The sequence below is a fragment of the Gracilinanus agilis genome, chromosome 2 (genome assembly GCF_016433145.1).
Source record: "Gracilinanus agilis isolate LMUSP501 chromosome 2, AgileGrace, whole genome shotgun sequence".
In the NCBI taxonomy this organism is placed as follows: Eukaryota; Metazoa; Chordata; class Mammalia; order Didelphimorphia; family Didelphidae; genus Gracilinanus; species Gracilinanus agilis.
In genome coordinates, this window is record NC_058131.1 from 378,986,322 (window position 1) to 378,997,201 (window position 10,880).

At 34.4% G+C, this 10,880-nt stretch overlaps 1 protein-coding gene across 3 annotated transcripts in view; it reads left to right on the top strand.

Annotated features, from left to right (window-relative positions):
- Positions 1–10,880, top strand: part of GABRB2 (gamma-aminobutyric acid type A receptor subunit beta2) — a 237,291-nt gene that overhangs the window by 116,549 nt on the left and 109,862 nt on the right. For all 3 annotated transcript variants that reach the window (XM_044661732.1, XM_044661729.1, XM_044661731.1), the window contains exon 5: positions 8,309–8,391. In XM_044661732.1, coding sequence (XP_044517667.1) covers positions 8,309–8,391 — 83 coding nt within the window. The remainder of the gene's footprint in view (positions 1–8,308; positions 8,392–10,880) is intronic.

Below are 10,880 nucleotides of genomic sequence, written 5' to 3' on the forward strand. Positions count from 1 at the left end.
AAATTTTGGTACAGACATGAGAAAAATTTCTTTTTTATCATTAAGTAGCAATAAAATTTCAAATGAATCACTGATCTCAAGGATATACAAGTGTGGATGCTAACTCATTCATGCCTGTCCATTCTGTATTATTTTCATCTATCTTCCCCAAAGTCAGAATTCTACAGAATTTGTTTTCCCTTGACATCCTACAGAAATAACTGAAAATATGTGCTATCTACTGATTATTCTATCTGCCACTTTTTTTCAATTACATCCTTGGTGTAATTTCTTTGTAACATTGTCTTTATACATACATATATATGTGTGTGTATATATATATATATATATGTGTATATATATATATATATATATATATATATCCATGGATTTATTTGGTTCATCTCTGATTACAGTTCTTCAGAAGCTATAGTATTCCAAGACTCAAAGACATACTATACTGGGAAGAGTGGCTGGACTAGGTCAACAGCAAATGTCCATGCTAGAGGTAACACAATTTTGGGGACTTTGAAAGACCAATTTTCGTGATATCTGATGGAAGGGAAAATTCCAAATAGTGAAAAGAAATCTTATTATCTATAAAAGGAGACCAAGGGAATGTCAGTGACCACTGTTGTCATATTTACATACACATACATGTGCATACATTTTATAAAAAATGTATACACACTCATCGATAGCACCTCTTAATAGTATTAAAAGAGAACAATCAAAAGAAAGGGTACTTTTTATCTGCTTTGTTTTTCTTGTTTGAATCCTTAAACCAAATTCTTCAAGAATGATTAGGAATCACATTTTGATTGCCTTTCAGTGCTCTTGAGATGAGATGTAAATGGCAAAATATCATGGGCAAAAACAAGCATTTGGAATATATCACCATCTACAGAGAATCCATACTGTATTTGGATTCTATGCTGGACCTCCTCCAAAGCAAATATATTTGGAATGATGATACAAAATAAATCTCAATAAGGTCATATTTTAGGTTCTCTTTACTAAAATTAAAAATCTTTGCACTGTCAATCCAATCTTATAATGACCATGATTGAAATCTTGTACAGAGAATAATATTTTTATATATATAGCCTGATTTTTGTAAATTTTCAGGCAATCCATGTAGACTAGTCCATGAATTTCCTCAGTTGATTGTTTGTTATGTTATTACAAAGGGTAGATAGATGCAGGTAGATTCTTTTCCTCAATAATCATCATTGGTTACAACCAAACTTGAAATGATACATTAGTGTAATTGTTAAATCAAACTGATGTCATGGTGTTAAAAGTACTTGCTATTGTATGGGAAAAGAATTTTGAGAGAAATACAAATGTAGCTATTGACATTGATTTTAGGGATTCCTTTCATCTGTTATTTTGGTAGCATTAATAGAATGATGTCTAAATCAAGGGAGATAAAGTCTTTTCCTCCACTTCCTGTCATAATCAGACCACGTACAGAGTACAGACTAGTACAGAATATTGTTTTCATTTCCAGCCATCAGGTAGGCACATTGATAAATTCATAGGAAGTGAGAAGAGTATATGCCATCCTATATAAAATATGTGACTAAGCCCCTAGCCCAGAAAGCCTAGAATGAAATCACTGGATAATTCACCTATTTTGGGTGTGAAACTATTTCTCTAAGTTAAGCAGAAGGGAGAATGTCATTGGGTGAGGGAAAACAGAAGATGGTTTCTATCTCAAACTTTATGTACTTAGTATTATAATTTTAGTGTCTATATTTTGTGATCATAGTTGTACTTAGAAGATTACACACAATAGCAAAAGAATACTTTTTTCATTTCATTGATTTAGAACTAGATGTCATAGACCATATAGTCCAACCTTCTTCTTTTAAGAATTAAGAAACTGAAGGGTTAATTGTAACACCTACTAAATAATTACTACTCTGATTTTTCAAGATATTATCAGATGTGTCAAATGTTTTAAAAAGGACTAAGGTGTTTTTCCCCAAAATTAACCTTTTTAAGATTTATGAAAAGGCACCTTACTTCACTCAAATCCACACTATTTAAAGTAATAGTGATGTAAAATATGTTCATTGGTCCCAGCCCAGTGAAAATATGTAGTGCAATTAATTGTTAAAATAGTGTAACCACAGCCATACCACTGCTGGGTTTGTACCCAAAGAGAAAATAAGGAAAAAATACTTGTATAAAAATATTTATAGTCACACTCTTTGTGTTGACAAAAATTAGAAAATGAAGGGGTGACCCTCAATTGGGGAATGGCTGAACAAATTGTGGTATCTGATGGTGATAGAATACTATTGTGCTGAAAGGAATAATGAACTGGAGGATTTCTATGTGAACTGGAACAACCTCCAGGAATTGATGCAAAGTGAAAGGAGCAGAACCAGGAGAACCTTATACACAGAGACGGATACACTGTGCCACAATTTAATGTAATGGACTTTTCTACTAGCAGAATTGCAATGACCCAGGACAATCCAGAGGAACTTATGAGAAAGAACACTATCCACATCCAAAGAAAGAACTGTGGGAGCAGAAACATAGAAGAAAAACAAATGATCAATCATGTGGTTTGACAGTGTTATGATTAAAAATGATGAGGGCCACCGAGATCAAAAGGAAGAATAGTATTTTAATAAAAGCCAAGCTGATAGAGATAAACTGACCACCTGCCTGTAAGAAATCTATTCCAACCTCACCTCAGCCATTTACCTTCCTTTCTCCTCCAGCTCAGGTAACTAAAAGAGCAAGTTCCAAGTCACTACCCCCTACTTAAAACAGTCCCTCACCTTTAATACATCATCCCAAAACAGGAAACCCATGAAACCCATTGGACCACGGGAAATGTAGTTTTAAGGACCCCCACAGGTCCACAGAAGTTTGTCAAACACTATATTGAGGTTCAATCCTTCCAAATAGAACCCCAGGTGATTTTAACTAACACATTACCTCACTGTAATCCTTTGGGAGATAAATCTCCCCAATGGATCAGGAAAATATAATCAAATTAGAGTTTACAATAATTTAGAGATAAAAGGAAGAAAGAACAAAACCAATGTTCGGGACATTGACAAAAAACCATTAAGGGGGGCAGTCCTCCTTTCTGGCATAAACTGTCCATTCAAAATAAATGCATCCAACCCCATAATTCAAATCAACTGTGCCCCAAAGTTCAAATTGGATCTTCATGATCCAGTGAAGGCTCTTCAGGCATCTTTTGGTGCCTCCACCAAACAGGTTCGTTGTCTGGATTCTGGGGAGATGGCAAAATCCTTATCCTGAAATTACTTTCAAAGAATTTAAACTTTACATTATAGATTATAAAACATACATTTCCTTCTGAGAATTAACATTATCCCCCTGAGTTTACTTCGAAAGGAGTAAAAAGTGACTTGCAATATAGATTATAGTTCAGACATTATGATTATAAAAACTTAACACACACACCCGTGAGGAAAATATTTAACTAACACATTATCCCCTAAAAAAGTCAGCCAAGGATGCATGGCTAAGTGAGTCACGGGGGTGCATGAAATCAATTGGCAAAAGAAATAATAAAAAAAATAAAAAGAATAAAATTCAAAAAAAAAGGAGAAAAAAATTAACTTGTGAATGAAATGTAAAATGTGCAAAAAATGTAGGGAAAATAAACAGGCCTTTGATTCAGGGCCAATGAAAGCGATTTAAGCAGTATGCTATAACCCATTTAGGGCCAGGACTACAGAAAAAATTGCCATGTACTCTCTATATATATAGGAATAAGGGAAATGCCTTACTTTGATCTGATTTTTCCCTGCACCTTCTCAGGGAATGAGCCATTAAATGATAGCCAATCTTAGGTGATTCACTAGGAATTTAAGTTGAGGGGACCCACGTCCTCTAAAGTTTTAGAAAAGATTGGGACTCCAGGACTCAAACCCCAATTTCCAAGCCCTAAAGTATTGGCATAGAACTGCTGCAATTCATGCAGATTTTAGTCAGTCAAGTCTCTGACCGTGTGCTTTCTTTAGCACTATTAACAGCTCTCATGTTCCCTTTTTGTAGAATCAGACAGAAAGGCATTTAATCACAGTCCTATATGCTCAGGTATTTGCTGTAGAATCAAAAAAAGGATAAATAATGATTATATATATATATATATAGATATAGATATAGATATAGATATATATATACTTCCAGTACAAGATGAGAAAAAGGAAAAATCAATTGCTCTATAAAAAAATGTTTTAAAAATCAAAAATATATATATAGCTTAGAACTAGAAGGGTTTTGTTACTCAAAAATGAGATTTTCTATGAGTATAATAGCAGATTCACAATGCACATTCAAATAGAGTACCATATTTTCTAATAGCACATTTTTAAAACAATAAACAGTGATGTTTAAAAAATCATATACTTGTTCCAACTTTTAAACCTTGGCTAAGGGTTTCTCAACAAATTTTGTTACTGCTTCCATGTGAAAACCTGATATTAAAAAAAACCCTTCAGGTCTAAATTATCCTCAAGAATTCTAGACACTTCTGATAAAAGAGGCTAAAACATAGACTAATATAAAAAATATATATATAAGACAACAATTCTTCACAATAAAATATATAAAGCTTATCCTTTAAGACCACAATTCTTTAAAATAAATACATAAAAACCTTATCATTTATACAGAAGGGTACTAAGCATCTAAAGTAAATTTTTAAAAGACCTCTCATAAAATTACAATTTAAATCTCAAGGCAGGCACCAAACTCTCCAAAGTTGAACAAAATTAAGGCGATTTATAACTTAAAATGTGTAACTTTCAAATGGTATGAGAACATAACATTGTTGTTGATTACAGTAAAAATGAAACCTGAAATAAATTAGAAAATATAATATGAGTACCAGATAACAAGCTGGTCAAAACCTCTTACCAGTTCTAATAGATTTTTCTCATTATTTGGGAGTTACAATAAAATCACAAACAGAATTAATCTAGCAGCCACAAACTACATTAACTTAAAATGATTCAGTGCAACAGGAAAATCAATGAAATAAGCAAGATTAATTTACAAAACTAATTAGCAAAATACAGTAAGATACAGTCTCTTTAAAACAGAAATAAAACTCATTCAGTTCCAAGGTTTAAAAGTCTACCCCTGGTTCAATTTAAGGTTCTTTTGATTGAGTTCTGCTAAGTTTAAGGAGTTTTTTTTATAATCAGTCTTTGCTCTCAGTTCAAAGTTCTGAGCAGGTATGGGGGTGAATAGGCCATGTGGCCCGATTAAGGGTAAACGCTAGGTCCACGTGGTGTTGGGTCATGGGCTCAGGGCTAGAAAAAAACTTAAAGTCAGTTTTGTAGAAAATCCCACGTGTAGAGCTTGTGGGGGTGGGGGTTGCCTAAATTATGTCTTTAGAGAAACACTTGGAGGTCTAGAATGCAGGCCATTACCAAGAAGGGGAGGCCAATACCAAATTTTTAGCAGCAGCCGGAGAAGTTTCCGAAGATCTCGGCAAGTCAGGACTGGGTGGCAGTGAAAGCAGCAGCTGGGGGTCATCTCTGTTGGGGCTCGGGTTGTAGTGGAAGGTCAGCACTAGCACCAGCGAAACAGGATCGAAGAAGAGGCATTGGGACTCTTGCAGGCTTGTGGCACAGCAGGAATGGAGATCAGGTCAGGAGTCAGGAGAGCAGCAGTTGAGACACATTGGCTGGGCACCGCCATTTTAGCTTTAGCCAAAAGCCAGAATCGGCTGGCCTGACCTCCCAAGGTGGTTTGGGCTGGACTGGCTGGCTGAGTCCCGCCTGAGGCAAAAAAGTGCTGTTGCTTTTAGCAAAATCATGGCAAGGAAAGCCACTTTCCTTTTTTAAAAAAGTGCTCAAAAGAGCTGAGCCAGGCCAAAAAGAAAGCATGGCTATCGTTAGGCTATCTGGAAGATTGAGAGTTCGAATTTCAACCTTCTGGTTCACCAAACTATGTAGTTTTAAAGATCCCCACAGGTCCACAGAAGTTTGTCAAACACTATATTGAGGTTCAATCCTTCCAAATAGAACCCCAGGTGATTTTAACTAACACAACAGGGATATGATTGGGGTATTGGTGTTAAAAGATCGTTTTGGTCGGTGATACATATATAACCCAATGGAATTGTTTGTCAGCTCTAAGAGGGGGGAGGGAAGAGAGGTGGGAAAAATCATGCAATAATAGAAAAATATTCTAAACTAGTTAATTAATTAATTTTAAAAATAAAATAAAATAGTGCAACCACTTGATGAGATCCATTATTTGCACTAAATTGCACCAACTTATACACCAACTTTCCAAACACTAAATGTGTACTTAGCTAATAATGTCTATTGCTGGTTTGCTTTTTTATAGCATTATGGATATTTCTTGCTAGATTAGTGGCAGGCAAGAAGGCAAGAACAGTCTTATAAGGAGAAAAAAAATCAATATTTGTTTTATATTATATCAGAATTCAAATAGAAGCTATTTTCCCCAGTAAATATCAACATACCTGTTATCATCACTCAGCAGTAAGTTAGTTTGCAGTTATTTATCTCCAAGAAGGCAACTTTTTAAAAAAAAATTTTATCAGCAGAAGCATTGAGCACACTTTATCACAACAGTTCCAGGCTTCACAGTACTTTCAGCCTCCATACATGTTTGTTCAGTTGTTTCAGTTATGTCTGACTCTTTGTAACCTCATTTAAGATTTTCCTGGTAAAATTACTAAGTGGTTTGCTATTTCTTTCTGTAGCTCATTTTATAAGTAAGAAAACTAAGGCAAACAAAGTTAAAGAATTTTCCCAGTCACCTAGTTAATAAGTGTCTGAGGCCAGATTTGAATTTTAAAAGATGAGTCTTCCTAATCTCAGACTCAGTGTTCAATCCACCATACCACCTAGTTGCCCCCTCCTATACATAAATCCCTTCAAATGTGTAATCATTCTATAGTTCTTTGTATTTCTGACTTCTGTATTCCCTGTACCACTGTTGATTTAGTTTTCTAATATGCCTGAACACTAAGAGAGTACGTCTTTCCTAACTTCTTGTTCTGCTTAAAACAAAACTTCATGACTAAGACATTTTGCCAGCAAAATGATGTATTAGAAAGGTATGATATGAAATAAAAAATACTTCAGCTACAATAAAACTAACTGATTAGGTTCACCATTCTGAAAGTAACCAGTTCAGCAGTCAATCAATTAGTTAATCAATGGATTCAATTAGATATCTATTAAGTACCTTGATTCATGGAAGGCATTATGCTAAGCACCAGGGAAACAAGATAGAAATGACTTCAAGATAGAAATTGTTTCAAGAAGCTGACTTTTACTGAAGGTATGTAAAATATACAGAGAGAAGTAAATACAGAGTCATTTGAGGAGGAAGAGAATATTAAAGACCAGTGATCAAGGAAAGACTTTGTGACATGTATTTCTTGATTCAGCTATAAGTAAAGTTGGTGTTAATAGGAGGGAATTTAGATTTTTTTCATTTTTGCCTCTAAATATATTCATCTCATAGGATTTTAAAGCATATTATGTAAAGATATTAGGACTACCTTTGTTTTCCCTACTGTGAAGCTTCAATGGAGAGACAGAGTTAAATTTCTTAGAGAGCAAGCATATATTTGAACAGTCTTCCCTTCCACCCCCAGAAAAAAAATGGGTAATGAATTTTAATTAAAGTAAAAACTTTCATTTCAATATGATAAAATATCAAAAAGTTCTCTTAATTCTTCCATAACCACTTATATATTTTATTTTTCGTTCCTTGAATTTTTTCTACTTGGGAGAAGGGTATTACCTAAGAAAAATGTCAGTCAAACCAAATGACAATATGAAGGGAAAATGCATCACTATTAAAGTCCATATTCAATGAGAATTTTATGCTGAAATATTAGTAATGATAGACCAGAGGAGAACTCGAGTGATTCGGATATTAATGTTTAAGGAGGGAGAGAGAAATCAGAGGGAAATAAATGAGATGAAGAGTTGAGAATAATGAAGGAAGAGATTATAATTAGAGATCTTTACATATAAAATAGGCAGTAGCAAAACTTGAGGGATCAAGGAATTATCAAATGTTTTTTATCAGGCAAGGACATTAAGAACCATCAAGGCAAAACATCTCATTTTACAAAAGAAAAAAATAGGTCCGGAGAAGGAAAAAGACTTGTCTCACCTCGCATGGATAGATAGTGACAGATCTAGACTAGAGTCCAAGTTCATGAATGCTCAGATCAATTCCCAGAAGATCTAATATCTTTTCAAAATCATTAAGCACATTTAGAAACAAAATATACTAAAGGTGTTCATCATTTTTATTGCCTCTTTAGAATTACAACTACAGCTGCCTGCATGATGGATCTGCGCAGATACCCTCTGGATGAACAAAATTGTACCCTAGAGATTGAAAGCTGTAAGTATTGCCCTGGATCCTATTGAACATCTTCTCTATCGGGTTTTGATGTGGTTTTTATATAGAGGATGACTTTTTATCAATTTTATTTCATGAAAATATTGACTTGCCTTCCCTAACTCCAAAGGCATATCAAGGCTGCCATTTTGAAGAGTCACTCAGTACTTGGGGCACAGTGGAATATGTGTTAGTTCCCTTTTCTTAACTGTTGCCCCTCCTCTTTTTTCCCATCTCCAAGTTTTACCAGCAGGGATCTTTTAGATTTAGATATTGGATTGGGGAAGCAAAGTACTAATTACTCCATGGCCCACTGTTGTCCAAACACTGAGCCAAGATTTGAGGGCAATGAACAAGGTTAAGTAATAGTGATAGGGGCTTGCCATGTAAAGGGCTCAGGTAGTTTCTTTGCGAGATGGCAGAGTTTTAAGTGTATCCAAAAATGGGATGGTAAAGTGGGGATGGCATGAGTTTCTAATACCCATTAAAGACCAACTCTACCCAAATTGTCCTGATATCTAATGATTATTATCTTTGTGTAAAGGTATAATAAGACATCTGGGTGGCCTAGTAATTTGTAGAATGTTAATTAGGGGAATTTATTTTGAATTTTGATAGTCATTTTACAAAGTTTAAAATATCATTCATATGCCTTGCATGATGTTTATCCAAAGGGCAAGATGGTCCTTTTTCATCTCTATCCTATTCTGTGATGATTTAGTTTCAATCAATTATGTTCATAGACTATAAACTTTGTTTTGTTACTGATATATCAGTTACTCAAGTAGCAGATATAGCTTGCTAATTTTTACATACTGATTTAGTGATTCAAATCTATATGAAAAGTTGAGTTTTAAATGGTTGGATTAAATATGGCAAGATGTCATTTCAGGTCTATTTATCTTATGAATTCTCTGAAACATTATGATGCCTCTTCTCACCAAAAGGCTGATTGGTGCAAGCTTTATATAAAGCATTTTAAATCTTCAGACTCTACAGTCAAGATTCTATCAGAATTTGTATAAGGAATCATTTGCTCAATTATGTTGCTCAATTGTACCATATAGCTCACCATATATGTGTTATATATATATATATGTATACATATATAACATATATATTTAGATAATCATTTTAAATACATTTACAAAGACATTTGTAATTTAAAAAACAATAAAAGTTTTTAGAATATTTTGATTAAATTCTTCTGTGAGGAAGAGAGATATAGATAGTATAAGAATGTTGATTTGAATCCACAAGAAGAAATCAAACTTCTCAGAAATATGCAAACATTTTGTGATTTTTAAAAGTAAAACTTCATAAAAGTGCTGCAATGCCAAAAATGAAAACACCCTACTCAGAGCAATACATTCTTTTTTGTTTGGAGTTCCTTGAGAACAGTAAATCTTTCATCTTTTGGATTTATATCCCCAGAACCCACCTGACACATAGTGGGCACTTAACACCTGCTTGTTGGTTGAGCGGAAAGCATTGTTCTGAGCAGGATTTTGAAGTTTTGGGGCACTGACATACTCTTGTGGAGTATTTTTAATGCACCAAATGTATATATATATTTCAAAAGTTCAATTTCTATTTTTTTAATTTTACTTTTTAGAAAAAAATTTTTCCATGGTTACATGATTCATGTTCTTACTCTCTTTCCCCCCAAACAACCCCCATTAGCCAACAAGCATTTCACCTGATTTCTTCATGTATCATCCATCAAGACCTATTTCCATATTGTTGATAATTACTAGGGTGGTCATTTAGAGTCTACATCCCAAATCATGTCCACATCAACCCATGTGTTCAAGCAATTGTTTTTCTTCTGTGTTTCCACTTCTGCAGTTCTTCCTCTGAATGTGGGTAGTGTTCTTTTCCATAAATCCCTCAGAGTTATCCTGGGTCATTGCATTGCTGCTAGTACAGAAGTCCATTACATCTGATTTTACCACAGTGTATCAGTCTCTGTGTACAATGTTCTCCTGGTTCTGGTCCTTTCACTCTGCATCATTTCCTGGAGGTCATTCCAATTCACATGGAATTCCTCCAGTTTATTATTCTTTTGAGCACAATAGTATTCCATCACCAACAGATATCACAGTTTGTTCAGCCATTCCCCAAATGAAGGGCATCCCCGTGTTTTCCATTTTTTTTTGCCACCACAAAGACCATGGCTATAAATATTTTTGTATAAGTCTGTTTATCTATGACCTTTTTGGAGAATGGTATAGCTGGAGCAAAGGGCAGGCAGTCTTTTAGCACTCTTTGACCATAGTTCCAAATTGCCATCCAGAATGGTTGAATCAATTCACAATTCCACCAGCAATGCATTAATGTCCCAATTTGGCCACATCCCCTCCAACATTCATTACTCTCCCCTGTTGTCATTTTAGCCAATCTGCTAGGTGTGAGGTGATACCTCAGAGTTGTTTTGATTTACATTTCTCTAATTATTAGAGATTTAGAACACTTTCTCATGTGCTTATTGA